Source organism: Nanorana parkeri, unplaced genomic scaffold (assembly GCF_000935625.1).
Source record: "Nanorana parkeri isolate BGI_ZX_2015 unplaced genomic scaffold, ASM93562v1 scaffold27, whole genome shotgun sequence".
NCBI classification, from domain to species: domain Eukaryota; kingdom Metazoa; phylum Chordata; class Amphibia; order Anura; family Dicroglossidae; genus Nanorana; species Nanorana parkeri.
In genome coordinates, this window is record NW_017306295.1 from 2,579,474 (window position 1) to 2,600,839 (window position 21,366).

Below are 21,366 nucleotides of genomic sequence, written 5' to 3' on the forward strand. Positions count from 1 at the left end.
ATACAATACTATTAAAAATCTCACCTATAGCATATATTGTGACTCCTCTATCTTGCAGCTGTTGGGCTTTCTCCTCTACTGCATCACCTGATTTACCATCAGTTAACAGCACAACAATCTGTTCAGGAAAAAACACATAGTTATATAGTGACTGTGGTCTTTTTCAGTGTAAAGTGTATGTACCCAGTAGCAATGAATTTATCTTATTTGCTTCTATTTGGTGAGTTAAATATACGATGCAAAAATACTTATTGGTCATGTCAGACATTCAGAACTGTCCTGTGTCTTCTGCACATGTCCTGTGTTATTACATGGAGTTCACTTAGCCCTCCTAGTTCTTATCTTAGAATACAGAATAATTAATGTTTATGTTGCAAAGATTAGGAGCGTGGGGAGGTGTGAGTTTAGCAAATGACAACTAGGCAGAGCAGACACCACACGCTTCCAAAAAACGCTGTGTGTTGTCAGCCTACAAAAGGACATACGATCTGAGTGCATTTCTGGCAGATTTACAGGTATTTTTCTGTACTTATAGGTTCTTTTTTTTATTTTGCCCTGACATACACTTTAAACTCTCTAACACATTAAAGCATTGTTCACCAAAAGAGATGCATAGCAAAACAGCAGAGGCACTTCTGAATTTACTTATGTATCTCAAATGTATAACAGGATAAACTTCCCTCTCTGTCCCAATTTTTTCCCCTAACATACCTGTTGATCCTGCCAGAAATACATTAGACAATTCACTTTCTTTCTTTCTTTGAGTCCTAATGTGTATAGATCAACATTGAAATTGACATCAGCAGTGTCACACTTCCAGGTGCAACAACTCACTGGACTATAGGGGAATGTGCCAAAACAACCTATGATGGCATATCCCTATCTTAAAATGTGTTAAATTCCTTCTAGGGTTTCCCTGGAAATGTCTCTCTTCTCTTTATGACTGCAAGACATAAAGGGGGTGATTTGCTTTGTCAATTACTCCTCTAGGGCACACCTCTACTTGGGAATCAAGGATGGGTTTATTTGAGTTGCTGCCTACATATCACTCGCTAGAAAGTGCAACCTACATACACAGTCTGTTAAGAAAAAAATCACAGCTGCATTCCCTACAGGTGCAAGTGGTTTCAAGCGCTCAATAATAATAATAACATTTCCTAGAGGCCAAGATTGTTCACCAAGATTGCAACCAATTACTAACCATGCACTTCCTGGCCTCTAAACTGTGGTCGGGTGACTTAAAATGGCCAGTCATGGGGGTTTTCTTATGTTCTAGCTCCCTCCTTATAAACTTCAGGATTCGCAATAGCCTTTATTCAGTGCATGTTGGAGCAGAGATGGAGTAGTTAGGGAAAGATAACAGACTTCAGGAAAAGCTAGGTGCTACTTCGGGTGCTAAATGCTGAAAGCGTCTATCTATATTTGCATTCACAGACACACTAACATCGAGTTGTACAGTGCTATAGCAGTTAGGGATAGATTTTTGAGTGTTTCCATGCAGTATTAAATGCTGCTGAATATTGCTGAAAACAGCTATCTAGATTTACACTGAATCACAGACACACTATCCAGGTTTTATGCAGTGCAGTAGCAGATTAGGGTGACATTACAGTTAGCCTGCATGGAGAATACTGTACATGGAGTCAGTACAATATCTTAGTTTGTTTTCTGTGAAATAAAACTCTAGTTTTGATTTTCTGATTATAAACCTGACTGGTGTCTCCCTGTGAAACTGCAGCCTACGAAAGAACATCATAAAGGTGTATATTTATGAAAACAAATTGCATAATTTGCTCTTCATCCAGCGAAATAGCATTCTTTATATGCAAATCAGTAAACCAGTTGTTGTGAGAATGGATCAAAATCTAATGTACTTAAGCTATTTCTCTTCTAGTCAAATGTACTTAGGTTATTTTCTCTTTAATAGAAAACAGCACCCACCAGTGATACTGTATGTGTAAAAGAAAACACATGTATGTAACTTGATATTTTGTAAAAATTTGAAATCCATTACAAATGGCTTAACCCACAGCTGTATGTAGCATTCAATCCAGTGTCTCTGGATGTAATACAGTAAAGGACATGAACAGTGCCTGCTGGAGTAACAGAAAGATCATGACTGATGTGACAAATATGAAAAGGTACCTGCAGAGAGAGGGTGGCAGTTCCAGAAAAGGAAGGTATCTGAACATTAGCAGCGGTCTCCAAATTCACTTCTATAGCTAGGCAGATACAGCGGTTCGGGTATTGTAGTAAATGTGGATCTTGTAACAGGTACCTGGGACCTTGCTGCTATAAGATCAACATTTTCAGCAGCATTCCAGGTACCTGCTAAAAGATCCCCATTTACTACAATACCTAAACCGCTGGATCTGCCTGGTTATGGCAGTGAATCTGGCAGCTTCAGCTTCTCAAACACCCATTTCCCACAGGCACTGTTTGTTTATTTATTTGGCATGTCAGTCATTATCCTTTTGTAACTCCTGAAGGCACTGTTCATTTATTTATTACAACAATGTTTTGAAATATTGCTCAAAACAATTACCATACCATAAAAAAATTCTGTTGATGGGTGGTAAAATGTGGGGGTCTGGACCAGGCCTTTTCTTTATTTCTTTGAGAGACCAGTGGCCTCCCACTCTTTGAATAAAAGTCTTTAATCTGGTTCTGTTTCTGATTCAGAAACATCCTGTTTTTAACTTTAGAGACATTCCTGTCTACTGACAAGGTTGGATTCAATGAAGTCATTACTCTGGCAGGCAAATTAAAAAAAATATATAAACATTAAAAAGGGCAACAGAAAAAGGGCAGCTTTGCCTGTGTCAGGAACAAGTGGCAAACCAAAGGCAATTTGTGTGAGGGTAGCCAGCCTATGCATTTTGGTTTCCCCCCTGCAGCTGTGCCTCCAGTGCGGTGAAGCCAAGCACCAGATATAATACATGTAAAGACAGTTGTAGCAAACATGGGGGACAAAAGAGAGGGTCCCTTGGAGTACACCTCTGTTGCACAAAGGCCTTTTCCCATTAGAGGTTTCCTCTTTATCTATGTCTATGGGCCAGTGGATCCAGCCACGATCAGGAGATTTTTCCTCATTGGGATGGAAGGGGGTTAGGGGAATGTGGGGTTGTGTTTTAAAGTTTTTTTCCTGTTAACTCTTTTTTTAACATTTATATTCATTATCACTATAGAGCATTTATTTCATTTATTTAGAGTTTGAGGAATTGTGAATTGAACCCAAGCTGAACTATTCATCTACCCGCTTCTTTTGGCTTGCTCCTGTATAATATTCGCAGTTATATAGGTTGACAGTTCTACCCATTGGCTATTAATATTTTGTCTTCAATGACATTGTGCAAAGACTGTGTGACTGTTATGGACTGCAGTTATATTTGCAGTACATATGAAAGGTCATAGTTGACTGTGACACCCCTAAATTATTATAGTGTGATTTATTAATATGTCTCCCAAAAGTTTTTTCTATTTAGTTTTAGTTTTATTGCTTGTAGTCAAACACTAGGGAGTGCCAAAACCACTCTTTAAAAGTCCAGAGCAGTATTTTATTGATTCCACAAAAAATCTGGAAGATGACAAGAGATACCCAATGCATTTCGACGACTGAACAATCCCCCTTTAACAGGACTTAAGCAATTCCTTGCACACACTCAAAATGACCCTTATTCAGGAGCAGTGGCGTAACAACCGGGGGGGGGGGGCGGCCGATGCGCTGGCCCAGGGCGTAAAGCTGAAGGGGGCGCTGGCCGAAAATTGCACTTTTGGCTCAATGCCGAAAATGCAATTTTCATGCCATTTTGTCAGCACAGCCGTGATTTTTTTCCTCCCCACTGGGCGCTGCTATTTGTCCCAGCAGGGAGGAGAGAAAGTGACAGCCGGCCAAGCGCTGCGGGAGGAGACCGCCGTGAGCGGCCAGTGTCTCTCCTCCCACACCGCTCAGCCGCCTATCACAGTGCGGCAGAGCGGTGTGGGGGTGGAGACAGCCCACGCTGTCACAGGAGGCTGGGCTCTCCTCCCACACTGCTCGCCCAGCTTCCTGTGACAGCGTGTCAGAGAGGAGAGCGAGAGCGAGAGCAAACACTCAGCGATCAGTGATCGCTGAGTGTTTGTAGATAATTGAGGATATGGTATGGTTACTGTATCCTCAATTATGAATAAATGGAAGTGATCTACATCACCTCCTGTTCATTCATAATTGTGGTTATAGTAAACATACTATGTTATCAATGAACAGGAACACTCATAAAGGATTCCTGTTCATTGATAACAGGGAATACAGAAAAAGAGATTGAGGACTCTGTGTCCTCAATCTCTTTTTCTATTTTAAAAGGGAAATATCAATTTAAAAGTTTATAAAAAAATAACTAAAAATAAAATATTTTTAAAATGTGAAAAATTAAAATAAAAGCATGTGTGGGGGTGCTGGGTAAAGTTCCAGTGGATGTTTATATAATGGGGGGGCGCAAAAAAAATGTCTGCCCCGGGCGCCCATAACTCTGGTTACGCCACTGTTCAGGAGTCTGGGCTTGTGTATCGGATCAAGAATGGGCAGCAAGTGGGTGTCATTATTAGACAGTTTTGCAACCAGATTCAGGCTTGTTTGAATGAGCTGAGAAGGGTGAGTCTGTGAAGGTTCTCATTCATCCAGGTCATGGTATATCTCTAGAAAATAAGCCAAGGCAACTGGACTTGCTGTATTTTATTCCTGTATAATATTTAGCTGCTTTGAAGTTATATAGGTTGACATACATATAGGTTAAATACAGCAAGTCCAGTTGCCTTGACTTATTTTTACAGATATGAGAAGGGTGAGACTCCAGATAGTGAGCAGCAGTGATCCTGGGGAAGGCCTAACTGCACAGTATTCTGCCTAATTTAAAGATTCCACTAAGTGCTGTTGTCTCCCATATGTGAAAACTGTTATGCCTAGGAACACAGAACTTAGGAAAGCTTAGAGCTTAAGACTGGGCTGCGTTCCAGAGTGGTAGCTGCTGGAACTCACCACAATCGCTCACAAAACTTCCACCTGCATTCTGGGGAGGGAGGGGGTGTGGCGGTGCATTGAAGTCAATGGCACCGCAGCCACACACACCGCCCACAGTGCGATCGGACGCATGGCAAAACATTGCCTGCATTCTGTTCCACTGCAAACGCAAAAAAAATGTTGCTTGCTCTATTTTTTTGCGTTTGCAGTGGAATAGAACACAGGCAATGTTTTGCCACGCTTCCGATTGCACTGTGGGCTTGGGCGCACGGCTGCAGTGCCATTGACTTCAATGGACCACTACGCCCCCTCCTGCCCCAGAACACAGGGTGAAGTTTTGTGAGCGATTGCAGTGCGTTCCAGCAGCTACTGCTCTGGAACGCATCGCAATTGGTGTGAACAAGCCCTAAGAGTGAAGATGTGTATATAACATCTGTATGTGATGTTGCATGATTGCTGTTCTGTGATGGTTCATGATTGCTGTTCTGTGATGGTTCATGATTGCTGTTCTGTGATGGTTCATGATTGCTGTTCTGTGGGACATGGGTTTAAAAAAAAACTAACTTTTTCCTGCTAAATCCAAAATGAAAAGAAAATGTCTTTAGATATACTTTAGGATTTGTCTCAGAAAGTGTATTTATACTTGATTTATGTTGCTTGTGTAAAGGATATATTTAAAAGTGCAGGAGAATACATAGCATGCAAATAATTTTCTATCATAGTCAACATGATCTGCAAAGAGAGTTCTGTGCTTGGAATGATTAGATATAGCTGCAAATGCCTTATCAATCTTGCAGTAGTTTTCCTAACATAAAAGTGTGATTTACTGAACTTATGAAATAGGTGAACCTGGGATGAAAGTAGTTCTGAAAAGTTGTATGTAAAATGAATGGTATGGTAATGTGTTTACCTACCTTGGGTACATCTTCTCTGGAGATGGATGGATTAAACACCCTGTTTGCCAAATAACCAAGTGCTTCCCCAGTCTTGGTGTTACCTCCTTTATATGCAATGCTTTGGAGAGCCAGTAGCACGTCTTGAGTGGTTTCATAATCTGATAGTTCAATACTCATCCTAGAATGATTAGAACAAGCAGATGATGTTTAGATCCCAACAGTTTTAGTACCCACAATGTATACAACAAAGATTGCACATTCCTTCAGTGAGTAATCTACTGGTGGCAGATATGTGTACTATAGTAACTGTGACATGGCGACCATGGTTATGACTTAGGGGCTTTCTTAAGTTGTTGCAATACCATGACAAACAAAATACACTGACAAAGACTTGACAGAAAAAAATTAATAAATGACACCAACATTCTACTTTCAACATATAAGGTATATTTCAATATATTGATTCAGAATGAACAGTCTGTATGAATAAATAGTACTCTATAAACTTTTAAAGATCTGGCTACATTACCATTTGTATTAAGCCCAGTCATGATGTGACAGACGTTTTGCCCTTTGAGGTGGCTTCAGCGGCACATCTGGCTGGTGGGTAGGCTCCTTAAAGCTGTGGTGAAGCAACTGAGGTTGCCTGCTAACCATTTGTAGCATTAAAATATTACATTCAAAAAGTTATTAAGCTATTTCAAATTCTGATTAAATCACTTACAATGGATGCCGTTCCTTGAGGTTTAAACATTTGTGTTCTGCAGAATTAGCTGGTCCCCTTGAGCACTGGCCCTGATATCTTGTTTTAGGGTGGATTCACCCTTTTGTGTGCTATTAGGCTGAGTCTGTCTTCAGAAACACACAGGCACAGCAAGGCAAGCCAATTCCCTGCTCTCTGATCCTCCCTTTTCTAAGCCAGTAGGTGGATAGCTACTGGAGACTGCTCTGGCCCTTGTGCTATTGTATTCAACAAGAATTTCAGGGTAGCAGAGCTGAGAGAGTTGGAACCAGCTGTTTAGAAAATGATGACTGTAAGGCCCCATTCACACACAAATCGGCGTGCACGTATAGCGCCGTGCGGGGCCGTACCAAGCAGCTGCCGGGAAGGTCCTTCTCTATGGGGCTACGCGGCCGTACGCCCCCCTACGCTCACCTCATTTGCAGGTCTGTAGGTTTGCAGGTGATCGTATTCATACGCCGCCGGAATGGATCCTGAATGCGTCCCGGCCAGAAAACCCGCACCCCTACGGACCTGGGGCTGCGTTCTAATTACAAGCAGCACCTGTCCTTCCCGGCAGCTGCTTGGTACGGCCCCGCACGGAGCACGGAGCTATACGTGCAGGCCGATTCGTGTGTGAATGGGGTCTAAGTGCTTGGGCAAATTTTAAGAAATACTTTGCTGGGTAATGTTTATTTGATTGATCTGGATTCATTATTGAAAAAAAAGTTTGAGAGTTTAAAAATAGCACCATGGTAAAGGTTTACTTTAAGCATCAAAGTAGGTATTGGGTTCATTTACAGAAGTGTGAAAGAATGTGTACATATTACATTTTTTATCCTCCATTCGTTTTTATATTCCACCATGTTCTCTCTCTCTTATGACTTTCTCTTTCTAAAAATGAAACTGTAAACAAGTACCAGCCTTTAGCAAGAACTAACGGGTCTTCTCTGAAGGTCATTTCATTGATAAGAATTAGGTGCATGTGCAGTCAAAAGTATGATAATTAGACATGTGCAATTTGTTTCGTTCCGAATCGAAATTCGGACGAATTTTCGGAAATTCGGACATTCGGATGTATCCGAATTCCGAATTACAGACATAACGAATGCAAACGAATCTGAATTTCCATTTCCGAAATTCGGTAGCGGTAGTTCGAACGTTCGTTTCGTTTTCGGTTCTTATTCAGTTCTTTTTCGTTTCTTATTCGTTTCGTTCGTTGAAGCAAAGTGACATTAGAGAAGGAGAAAAATATTTTTCCCCCTCAATGTCACGAACGAAACGAATAAGAAACGAATAAGAACAGAAAACAAAACGAACGTTCGACCTACCGCTACCAAATTTCGTCCGAATCCGAATTCCGAATCTGAATTGACTTTCACACCCGAATCCCGAAAAACGAAATAACACAAATCCGAATTTAAAACGAAACGAAACTAAACAAATTTTTTGGCAGTGCACATGTCTAATGATAATTACAAAGCATATACAGTACTGTGCTTGTTAATTAACTTTAGGAATTGTTTTTGAGCTGAGACTGTGTGTCAGTTTGCAATCCTTGCATGATCATGCTAACAAAAGGGCAATTATTTATACAAGCGACTGTTCACTTACCAAAGCTTATGTTCGCTTTGGTACCCAATGCGAACACAACTTCACATTATTTCTTAAAGCCCATTTCCACCTTTGCAGAGGTATTTTTAAAAAAACCATTTGCCAGCAATGTAGTGTACATGAAGCAGGCATATGCAGTTTCTGTATATGAACACAGAAACGTATGTTTTTTTGTTAGCTTTCCTCTCATCTCCTCATGGAAATGGCTTCTTCTGTGGTTTGCAAGCAATTTGTGTATACTACAACTGAGCTCTCCACCCCCCCATTCATTAGTATTCATAGTGGCAACCTATCCTGGACAGTGTATTGTGTGAAAAAGCAAACCTGGTATTTATTGATCGTGTTACACAGAATCACAGGGAGGGGGGCAGCTGTTTATAGCCTGCTTTTCAATCTGACCCCGGTGTCAGACTGAATTTCCTTTCAAGAACATTTTCGAATTTCCAGGAATCAGGCCTAATAAAAAGTTGATAAAAAATTAAGAATGCCCGCACTGTGAGTAAGGACAGTGTATTATGTGCAAAGGTAGAGCTGGTGTTTACTGATCATGTTACACTGAATCACAGGGAGGGGGGCAGCTGTGTACAGCCTGCTTTAAAATGTGACCCCACTGTCGGACTGAATTTCCTGTGGAGAAAATTTTTAATTTGTAAGATTCAGGCCTAATAAACACTTCATAAAAAAATGAAGGAAGCCTGCAATGTGAGTCATGAAAATGTGCACACATATACATCATCACTGCACCTCCACATCACCACAATACATGCTAATCACTTATAAAGGTGGATGTGGACTAAATGAACATTAGCTGTGCAAACAGAACATACACTTTGCTAAGTGAACAGTTTTTAATTTCTTTAGTAAATAAACCCCAGGATCTAATTACCTTGTTGAATCTCCATAAACGGCAACTCCAAAACGTATTCCTTCCTTCCCAAGTACCTCTGTGTTATGAAATGAACCAATCATACTCCTTACGAAGTCTTTAATAATCTGGAAGTTTTCCTCTCCAACACTCCATGATTCATCTATTAAAAATACAATGTCTGCTGCCTCGGCAGATCTGCAGTCTGTGTAAAAGGTAAATCACAATGCCATTTATTAGCTGCATTCCAAATAAAAATATGACTAAACAATGATATACATTTGTGTGCTATGACTATAATAAACATTAAACTAGTGTAAATTTAGTCGACTAAAATGTTTTGTCATAGTTTTCATCATCTGCATATTTTTACTGATGAAAACTAAATAAAAACGAAGTTAATAGGAGTAAAACTATGATGAAATTACATTGTAATTTTCTCTACTGAAGATTTAGTCGACAAAACTAAACTAACAGGGTTATTCACAAAGCTGCCGAAGGCAGCAGAGTGAATAACCCAGCCGAAGTGAAGTGAGCCGAACACTGTTTGGCTATTCACTTCTGGCTTGTACGGCTGATTTGAGCCGGACATCAGCTCAAATCAGCCGTATATCGGCTGCCTTCGGCTGACTTCGGTCAGCCGAACATGCTCAGCATGTCCGGCCGAGCCGCAGTGCAGAAGGACTTCGACTCAGCTGATCCAACAGCTGGATCGGCTGAGCAGAAGCAACGGCAGCTCACTCGCTGCTGTTCGCCCCTGTTCTCGTACGGCATTTGGCTCGGCTATTCTGCTGGGTACCTCCGTGGTCTCATAGGGTCCGAACAGCAGTGAGTAAATAACGAATGCCGATGAGCGGCATTCGGCTCGGCTATTCTGCTCGGTACCTCCATGGTACCGAGCAGAATAGCAAATAAGTGAAAAGAATGGAGGAAAAAACAAGTAGAAACATTATTTTAAAAATGAAAATAAATAGGAGAATTAAAAAAAATAAAGATTTTTTTAAAGAAAAAAAAACAATTGGGTGGAGCTAGCAGTGACAGCTAACCATGGTACCGAGCAGAATAGCAAATAAGTGAAAAGAATGGAGGAAAAAACAAGTAGAAACATTATTTTAAAAATGAAAATAAATAGGAGAATTAAAAAAAATAAAGATTTTTTTAAAGAAAAAAAAACAATTGGGTGGAGCTAGCAGTGACAGCTAGCTCCACCCAATTGTTTCCTATTGGCCGTCACCTGCCAGAGTCTTCTAGTACAGTGATTCTCAACCTGTGTAACCTCAGGACCCACATTTGTCCTTGGTCATTAAGTCGTGACCCAAGTCGCACTGCAATGGAAGGCACGGCATTGCGGTACTGCGCATTCTGGTGTGGGTGATTGAATAGTGTGGTGTGTTGGAGGTGTGTTTGGAGTGCCATTAAAATGAATGGCAACGCAATCCACCTACTGCACCAGAACACATAATAGGTGCGACTGCGTGGTAAAGCAAAAAAACCTTTAAAAGTGGAAGGCATGCGGCGACCCAATGCACACAGGGTCGCAACCCACTTTTGGATCACGACCCACCAGTTGAGAACCAAGGTTCTAGTAGGTCCCAGCCGATGAATTACAACTGGCCGGGATCATGGCTGATCACGGCTGGCTCCGCTCAGCTGTCATTTGCGTGGAGATTGGTCAGCTTCGGCTCCATAGTGACTAACCCCCTAAAACGAAAAGAATTCAGATGACTAAAATACGCATTTTAGTTTTTGACGCATTTTAGTCATCGGAATGGGTTATTCGGCAGCTTTGTGAATAACCCTGTTAGTTTAGTTTTGTCAATTAAATCTTCAGTACAGAAAATTGCAATGTATCTGCGTCATAGTTTTCCTCCTATTAACTTTGTTTTTATTTAGTTTTCATCAGTGAAAACATACAGATGATGAAAACTATGACAAAACATTTTAGTCGGCTAAATTAACACTGCAATAAACATCAAGATGTTTTATTTCATATAAGAAAAGAATTCTGATCTAAACATTAAAAAAATCCCTAGTTTTAAAAGGCTGGACTATTTAGATATCTATATAGAACATAGGTAGGCAACCTCAGCATTCAAGCTGTTATGGAACTGCAAGTCACACAAAGCATTGCGAGACTCCCAAAGCCACAGGCATGACTCCCAGGGGCAGAGGCATGATGGGCTTTGCAGTTTCACTACAGCTGGAGTGCTGAGGTTGCCTACCTCTGATATAGGATAATAAAGCTTTTTGTATCTTGCCACAGGTGAGAGAGTTGAGAGACAACAAAGAATCATTTGTTGTCTATGCTTGTCCAGCTTTAAAAAAGATCTAAAGCCAAACCTTTTTTTGAATTTAATCCTCTTTGGGTCACAGGAGTATATTTACTAATGTACTCCTGTGACCCAAAGTCAGCATCTAGTGGGCTACGGCCCGCTATTGCTATTAGCTGATAGCACAGAGCCACACTGAGGCCGGGGAAGATCCCAACAATATTGTCGGATCCACCCCACTGCCTGATTGACAGCTTGCTCTGCCTCACTACATCCAGAGTCAGCTGTGCCCACCTCCTCCCATGTCTGTCCCTCCAATGAGCACTGGAGAAATAGAGAGAGGGAAGGGGGAATCCTTGCAGGTTGCGGTCACTGACAGTGATAGCCATGAGCAGTCAGCCATTTGTGATTGCTCAGATATTGATCCAGAGCCGGCCTGCTACAGCTGCAGTGTCACTCACCAGATCAAAGTATTGGGAAGAGTACATTTCACTCTCCCAATACTTCTCTTTTAATGATCAACTCCAGCTAAGACTTTACTTTTTGGGGATTTAAAACTTTAGATTTGTATTGCTGTCTATAAATGCCAAGGGGAGATTTCCTTTAACTTTTTATCCTTGTGAGGCCAGGATACGAAATTAGGGGAATGAGGCTCACTAGGGCAGGAAGGCAAAGAAAGCAAAGAATAAAAAATAATAAAAAATTCCTAGAAGTTCTAAAACTTTCACACTCTACAAACAAAAATATTTTTGTTGGTATTTTTAAAGAAAAAAAAACAATTGGGTGGAGCTAGCAGTGACAGCTAGCTCCACCCAATTGTTTCCTATTGGCCGTCACCTGCCAGAGTCTTCTAGTACAGTGATTCTCAACCTGTGTAACCTCAGGACCCACATTTGTCCTTGGTCATTAAGTCGTGACCCAAGTCGCACTGCAATGGAAGGCACGGCATTGCGGTACTGCGCATTCTGGTGTGGGTGATTGAATAGTGTGGTGTGTTGGAGGTGTGTTTGGAGTGCCATTAAAATGAATGGCAACGCAATCCACCTACTGCACCAGAACACATAATAGGTGCGACTGCGTGGTAAAGCAAAAAAACCTTTAAAAGTGGAAGGCATGCGGCGACCCAATGCACACAGGGTCGCAACCCACTTTTGGATCACGACCCACCAGTTGAGAACCAAGGTTCTAGTAGGTCCCAGCCGATGAATTACAACTGGCCGGGATCATGGCTGATCACGGCTGGCTCCGCTCAGCTGTCATTTGCGTGGAGATTGGTCAGCTTCGGCTCCATAGTGACTAACCCCCTAAAACGAAAAGAATTCAGATGACTAAAATACGCATTTTAGTTTTTGACGCATTTTAGTCATCGGAATGGGTTATTCGGCAGCTTTGTGAATAACCCTGTTAGTTTAGTTTTGTCAATTAAATCTTCAGTACAGAAAATTGCAATGTATCTGCGTCATAGTTTTCCTCCTATTAACTTTGTTTTTATTTAGTTTTCATCAGTGAAAACATACAGATGATGAAAACTATGACAAAACATTTTAGTCGGCTAAATTAACACTGCAATAAACATCAAGATGTTTTATTTCATATAAGAAAAGAATTCTGATCTAAACATTAAAAAAATCCCTAGTTTTAAAAGGCTGGACTATTTAGATATCTATATAGAACATAGGTAGGCAACCTCAGCATTCAAGCTGTTATGGAACTGCAAGTCACACAAAGCATTGCGAGACTCCCAAAGCCACAGGCATGACTCCCAGGGGCAGAGGCATGATGGGCTTTGCAGTTTCACTACAGCTGGAGTGCTGAGGTTGCCTACCTCTGATATAGGATAATAAAGCTTTTTGTATCTTGCCACAGGTGAGAGAGTTGAGAGACAACAAAGAATCATTTGTTGTCTATGCTTGTCCAGCTTTAAAAAAGATCTAAAGCCAAACCTTTTTTTGAATTTAATCCTCTTTGGGTCACAGGAGTATATTTACTAATGTACTCCTGTGACCCAAAGTCAGCATCTAGTGGGCTACGGCCCGCTATTGCTATTAGCTGATAGCACAGAGCCACACTGAGGCCGGGGAAGATCCCAACAATATTGTCGGATCCACCCCACTGCCTGATTGACAGCTTGCTCTGCCTCACTACATCCAGAGTCAGCTGTGCCCACCTCCTCCCATGTCTGTCCCTCCAATGAGCACTGGAGAAATAGAGAGAGGGAAGGGGGAATCCTTGCAGGTTGCGGTCACTGACAGTGATAGCCATGAGCAGTCAGCCATTTGTGATTGCTCAGATATTGATCCAGAGCCGGCCTGCTACAGCTGCAGTGTCACTCACCAGATCAAAGTATTGGGAAGAGTACATTTCACTCTCCCAATACTTCTCTTTTAATGATCAACTCCAGCTAAGACTTTACTTTTTGGGGATTTAAAACTTTAGATTTGTATTGCTGTCTATAAATGCCAAGGGGAGATTTCCTTTAACTTTTTATCCTTGTGAGGCCAGGATACGAAATTAGGGGAATGAGGCTCACTAGGGCAGGAAGGCAAAGAAAGCAAAGAATAAAAAATAATAAAAAATTCCTAGAAGTTCTAAAACTTTCACACTCTACAAACAAAAATATTTTTGTTGGTGTCTGTGTCCCCATGGGTTGGATTTCCCATCAGATCCCGTCACTCTGCCTCCTCTACACCACCCATCACTGGGACAGGAAAAGAGGAAATCTCTCCAGCTGGACAGACAGAAAGCAATTCAAACCTGTCAGAGATTGTAACACTGCCCTACTATATTCAAAACAACTAGAAATGCATAAATTAAATATAACATTTTACAATAAATCACCTGTGTATTGCTTGTAAGGGTCTTACTGAATGTCATACCTTCTAATTGGGCCAGTGCTGTCCATTTGGTCAAAAAAGCTGTAAGTGCGAGAAACCTAAAATGTAATAATATCTCCATAGTGTTCAATTCTGTCCGTTGGTGCTTCTTTTATTACTCTTAATGTTGAAGTTCTATTGATAAAAAAATATGTTGTTATAGCATCTGCAAGGTCATATTGGAAAATCTCCACAAAAAAAAGGCGTTCCAAAGAGAACTGAGCCATGGAAATAGAGACTCTGGTATATTAGTAAGATATCGGTAGATACAAGTGGTATTGTGAACACCCTCCCTTCCCTTCCCCACCCTATCAAAACTAACAGGGCTTGTTGCTGCCCATTTAAAGAGAGCCTGACATCAACACATTCTCAGTGTTTAAAATAATTATAAACTGTATACTGAAAAAAGTAAAATAAATGAAAGTGCAGCAGTTCTCAATCCTCATCTCTGCCTGTTTTAAAGAACATTTACATCCTTGAAAACACAGTGTTGTAATATTTTATTGGACTGCTTTTAGCTTTAATTACGGCATGCATTTGCTATGGCATTATTTCTATAAGCTTATGCAATATCACAGTTCCGTCCAGAGTTGCATTAATTTTTCACCAAGACCTTGTAGTGATGGTGGGAGAGTGGGACCACTGTGTAAAGTCTTCTCCAGCACATCAAAGATTCTCAATGGAGTTAAGGTCTGGACTCTGTGGTGACCAATCCATGTGTGAACATTATGTCTCATGTTCCCTGAACCACTATTTCACAATCTGAGCCCAACGAATTCTGGCATTGTCATCTTGGAATATGCCCAATGTGCCATCAGGGAAGAAAAAAATAATTGATGGAAAAACCTGGTCATTCAGTATATTCAGGTAGGCAGCTGACTTCATTTTTCGGGGACATAACATTGCTGAACCTAGACTAATTTTCCAATGAAGGCTCCTACAATTTGCTTAGCTAAATTCAGGTGGTGACTTTTTTTGGACAGGCAGTGTATAATCATTATTTAGAGCCCTTACCCCAACAGGTATAACAAAGCAATACTATTATCTACACATATCACTGTGAATGCCACTATTTATGTGTATCCTGCTGTTCTTTTCTCAGAATTCCATTTGCCTTTGGCAGGATAAGTGGTTATGCAGATATGCACTGCTGTTTATAATAGTGAGGAGTTGCCATTTCCAGGTCAGAAATAATAATGAATTTGAATGTGTTTAAAATGTCATTAGTATACTTGTCTCTGCTCCTGGCTCATTCATGCTTCCTACACTTCCATGCATTGAGGGCTGTTTGTTGGATCTCATTGATTTAATTGAGGATAGAAATGTAAAACCAGACAGGTAATGGTGAGGTGAGCTAAAAGAAACAAAAAAGCCTCACACTTACTTAATGCAAAACACAGTTGTTCCTTCTTTAAACAGAAGGTATTTGCACGTCACATTTCCTTCACAGATTAAAAAAAAAGGTGTTTGTTCTTCATTTTAGGATAGTGGATAGAACCATGCAAATCATTTATTTATGCTTATGTGGACAACTGCACATCCAGAACTGCTGTTTTATGATACAGATACAGATATTATAGAGCCAAGTATTCCAAACAACATACAACTGTTTCTAGCTAGCTGGTTATCATTTGTTACCATGGCCTCACCAGACTATCCTAAAACGTAGTATAAACCCATTATCTTTTGGATTGGTGTTTGAAGTAAGTTCTGTCAGACTAACCTACTGACTTTTTACGAGGGTGTAAGTAGAGATCTGGATGGAGGGAGGTCTGTGGATGTGGTATATCTGGATTTCTCAAAGGCTTTTGATATGGTACCACACAAACGCTTACTATACAAGCTGAGAGCTATGGGCATAGATGGAAGGGTGTGTACATGGATAGAGAACTGGCTAAAGGAACGGGTACAGAGAGTATCAATAAATGGTGCCCTTTCAGACTGGGCTAGTGTCATTAGCGGTGTGCTTCAGGGTTCTGTGCTGGGACCCATGCTTTTCAACCTGTTTATTAACGACATCGGGGACGGAGTAAACAGCGATATCTCAGTGTTTGCTGACGATACCAAAATTGGGAGGGTAATAGAAACGGACCGAGATAGTATAACATTGCAGGAGGACCTGGATAAAAAAAGGGAGTGGGCAACTATGTGGCAGATGAGGTTTAATGTCGAAAAATGCAAAGTTATGCACTTTGGGATTAAAAATAGGCAAATGGGTTATACAATTATGGGTATGAATAATAGATTACAGTGCCAGGTTGCTGTAAGCAAAGCTATTAGAATCCTGTCCTGCATCAAGAAGGGAATGTTTTGCAGGGACAGGTCTATAATTTTGCCACTTTACACATCACTTGTTCGGCCTCACCTGGAGTATGCGGTGCAGTTTATGGGCACCGGTACACAGAAAGGATGTCCTTGAGCTGGAGAAAGTCCAGCGGAGGGCAACCAAACTCATCAAGGGGATGGAGGACCAGAACTATGAGACAAGGCTACTAAATTTAAATATGTTTATGTTGGAAGTAAGGAGATTAAGGGGGGACATGATTTTCATGTACAAAATGTTCAATAGTCATAGCAACATTAGCAACAAACTCTTTAAGATTAATTCCGTAACAAAGACTAGAGGCCACCATCTAAAACTGGTAGAAAAAAAATTCAAACACAAGGGGTGAAGGGGGTTCTTCTCAGTTCGCGCGGTTAGGGTCTGGAACTCACTGCCACAAGCAGTGATTTCCCGCAAATAGTCTGGAAGCATTCACAAAGCTTTTGGACGATTTCCTTAGAGACCAAAATGTACAAGGGTACAGGTACTCTTAAGAATGAGAAGACTCAGGGACCTTTATACACACACACACACACACACAATAGGTTGGACTTGATGGACTTATGTCTTTATTCAACCTCAAATACTATGTAACTATGTAATTACCTTTTGTGTTAGGAAGGCTCTACTGTGTGTTGCACATGGGGGCTTTGTGTCAGTCCTACTCCATAGAAGCCATGGTTTCCAAACACTGCACTGATAATGGCCAACTAGCCTGAAAGAGCTGTATGCAGCCTGGAATAAATGGAGAAGAGGCTTATGTGTATGCGTTAAAAACAGAGGTTTTAGTTGCACAAACTTTTGGCCAAAAATATGTAGAAGCCACACTGCCGCGCCAAGGCACCTCTGCAAAGTGTGGTCCTAACTCTATTTATATGAGTCTCCAAGTGTGAGCATATTAATGCAGTCGATAAATTAAATGCAGGTGTACCAGGAGGTAGCCTACTCCTCCTTGTAAGGTGCAGGGACGCACTGGAGGCCGGCAACCAAAACTGCATGCTGGGACCCCCAGTGCGTCCCCACATCCAAAATAGTCAAACTAGAAAAACATGGTAACCGCATGAACTTATAACCAGCCTTTGCAGCAGGGTGCACATGGGAAGGCTTACAACAATACAAAACACAACTTAGTTACAGGAAAAAACAAATACATAAACAAGACATACAGGCTGCTACAAACAAACTATCACATGCACCCACTAAAACAGTATATAGTAAAACAGCAAAAAGTTTCCCAGCACACTCACCAGCCAGCATGCAAAAAACTTGTCTCACCGCTAAGGTTAAAAATAGAGGTTTAGATACACGTTTTCTGCAGAAAATGTGAAAGCCGCACCTCCTCGCCAAGGCACCTCTATATAGTGCGGTCCTAACTCTAAACTATGAGAGTCTCCATCTTGGATCAGCTGCCGTTGTGATGTGCGGGGTCCCTTTAAGGAGGTTGGGCTTCCTCCTGACAAACCTGCACCCAATTTTATCTTTTGCTACATGTGATCCAAGATGGAGACTCTCATAGTTTAGAGTTAGGACCGCACTATATAGAGGTGACTTGGCAAAAGCCCCTTGATTAGTTTAGTTGCCCTTCTCTGGACTCCCTCCAGCTCCAGGACATCCTTTCTGTGGATTGGTGACCAAAACTGAACCACATACTCCAGATGAGGCAGAAACCAGCGATCTATAAAGTGGCAAAATTATCGTTTTGCCTCTACAGTACATTCCTTTTTAATACAAGACAGTACTCTGCTAGCTTTGTTTGCCACAGCCTGGCATTGCGTGCTGTGGTCTACTTTGACCCCCAAATCTTTTTCCATTTCTGACTTCCCTTGTGGAGTACCCATTAATGTGTAATCCCCTTGCCTGTTTTTAACCCAAAAATGCATTACTTTACATTTTTCAACATTAAACCTCATCTGCCATGCAGTTGCCCACTCCCCTATTTTATTCAGGTCCTCCTGTAATGTTTTTACTGTCCACTCCTTTGTCTAGTACCCTCCCAATTTTAGTATCATCTGCAAACACAAAAACATGGCAATTAACACCTTCCCCAATATCATTAATAAACATGTTAAACAGTATTGGGCCTAGGACAGAACCATGGGGCATGTCACTCATTACTGTAGACCAATGTGAAAAAGAGCCATTTATCAATACTCTCTGGACACCATTACATCTATGCCCATAGATTTAATCTTGTGTATTAAGTGTTTATGTGGTACTGTGTCAAATTGTTTTGCAAAATCCAGGTACACCACATCCACTGGTTTTCCTCTATCTAGATCTCTAGTAGGTTGGTTTGACAAGAACGGTCCTTCATAAATCTGTGCTGATTATCACTTATTATTATTAGGGATCCACCTACTATGCCATTAAAATGAATGTTCCTTCCTAGATATTATACCTCATCCATTCATTGCCCATTTCTGTCCCCAAAACAGAATTAAAAAGACTGAACATCACAGGTTTTGTATTGCCAGGTAGAGTTTCTAGAATAAGATCTATCCTGGCACAAAAAAATACAAAAAGGATTTGGCTTACCCATCTTACTGCTACTTAGCCACCCTTTTTCCCCCAGATTCTACAATGCAGTGTGTCTTCTTCCTTATCAAGATGGGTAGAACTAGGTGCAAGCCTAACACGATTTGTACCCCTCCACCACCTAATGTGACATGACATTGCAGGAATATTTTGAAACCTAAATATGCTGACCTCCTACCATTTACCATTTACAGCCTTTGCCTCGATTTCAGAATGTATTTAATTTAAAGTTAAACCATGAATAATCCTTACTAGAACCACTTCCTCTATCCCAGATTTCCCCTGGGAAATGTAGCCTCTGGTTGGGAAACCTGGCAGTCTCAAAATTTAAACACAACCAAATCTTAAAAACAATAGGAACTTTTCACAGAACAAACTGTTCCACTGTCTAAAAATATAAACCTTTGTGACCAAGGTATTACTAACCTAATACCTGTGACCAAGGTAATATAACCAGTCCTGCAGCCTAACTTCTCTCACTGATCACTGCACCAATGCACACTACCCTCAATGATCAGTGCAACTACTGCACTTGTCTCGTCACCACTTTAATAACATACACTTCTCTTGCTACCAGTGCACCAGGGCACAATTCTTCTCTTGCCATAACTACCCCAATACACACTTCTATTCTTGCCACCGCTGCACAAATGTTCACTTCTTCTCTCGCTACCACTGTTATAACGCACACCTCTTCTCTAGCCACCACTGCACCGACATGCATTTTCCTTGCCACCACTACACCGATACACATCTATTGTTTCATCACCACTGCACGGACACACATCTAATGCTTCATCATCACTGCAAAGGCACATATCTAATGCTTCATCATCACTGCATGGACACACATCTAATGTTTCATCACCACTGCATAGACACACATCTAATGTTTCATCACCACTGCACGGACACACATCTAATGTTTCATCACCACTGCATGGACATACATCTAATGTTTCATCACCACTGCACAGACACACATCTAATGCTTCATCATCACTGCATGGACACACATCTAATGTTTCATCACCACTGCATAGACACACATCTAATGTTTCATCACCACTGCACGGACACACATCTAATGCTTCATCACCACTGCACGGACACACATTTAATGTTTCATCACCACTGCACAGACACACATTTAATGTTTCATCACCACTGCACGGACAAACATCTAATGTTTCATCACCACTGCAAGGACACACGTCTAATGTTTCATCACCACTGCATGGACAAACATCTAATGTTTCATCACCACTGTAGTCTTGAGAAATCGAGATTGCATTACAACAAGCAGTGGGGAAAAAGATACAAAGCACTCTGGCAATCCAGGAAGTTGTTAAAAGTGATGGGCAGACAGAAGGCAGCACTCAATACATAAAAGAGATTTTTTGAAGTAAGCTTTGATTGTATTATTAAAAACATATAATATGTATTCCTAATAACGTGGTGATGTTATTATGCGATAGTATATGCTGTGACTTTAGAACTCCTTTATGAACCCAAGTTCTTGTGTAAAGGAGGCCTTATACTGTTGGTAGACATGTAAAGTGTTTTTTTCATATTGTAGGCAGTGCTTTCAACTCATATCCTCTATCTTACACAAAACAAGATCCCTGGACAGCTTTTTGCTATAACGATATCTGAATAGGTAAGGCACTCTAATAAATTGATAGCTCAGATGTGTGCAGCTGCTATGTTAGAGCTTGATAATGGAAAATTGCAAAAGAGCAACTAAATGAGAAAATCAGATTAATGTTCAACATGCCCTCAAGAACATAATTGGTATCATACATAAAATGGTGTCCAACCCAGTGAATAGTCCTATTGTGATTACAAAGTTTGCAAAATTCATCTTTACATTTAAATTGTTACACCGGTGTTATCTTACACCCTGGCAGTCAGCAGAATACGACAATGCTTCAAAAACTGTCTCAGAGGTTGAAGTGCTGACACAACATTTTGGAATTGAGATTTAATTTTGCCAACTGTACACAAACACAAAAACTATTTCATTCAGACTCAAATAAATGTGCAAAGAAACAGTTACAATTTACTTTGTTGGCTTCAAAAGTAACTGGTTAAAAACAGAAGGTGAATATATTCAGTTTGATACTTTTTTAGCAAGACTGGTAATATTTTTGTAAATAAAGAATGAAATAGTATACTGAATGGCACACATTTCTGGGAATATAGAGTTCCTGAATTTTACATTCATAACCTCTTGCTCAAGTAGATTTTTTTCTCAATAGTTAAAGCAGAAG

At 40.7% G+C, this 21,366-nt stretch overlaps 1 protein-coding gene across 1 annotated transcript in view; it reads right to left on the bottom strand.

Moving 5' to 3' along the window:
* LOC108795029 (collagen alpha-1(VII) chain-like) overlaps window positions 1-9,866 on the bottom strand; it is a 204,348-nt gene extending 194,482 nt beyond the window's left edge. Inside the window, exons 1-4 of the mRNA XM_018566199.1 lie at window positions 9,862-9,866; window positions 9,114-9,290; window positions 5,911-6,070; window positions 25-118 (exon numbers count right to left, since the gene is read on the bottom strand). Of these exons, the coding sequence (XP_018421701.1) occupies window positions 25-118; window positions 5,911-6,070; window positions 9,114-9,290; window positions 9,862-9,866 (436 nt within the window). The remainder of the gene's footprint in view (window positions 1-24; window positions 119-5,910; window positions 6,071-9,113; window positions 9,291-9,861) is intronic.
* Between the last annotated feature and the right edge of the window lie 11,500 nt (window positions 9,867-21,366).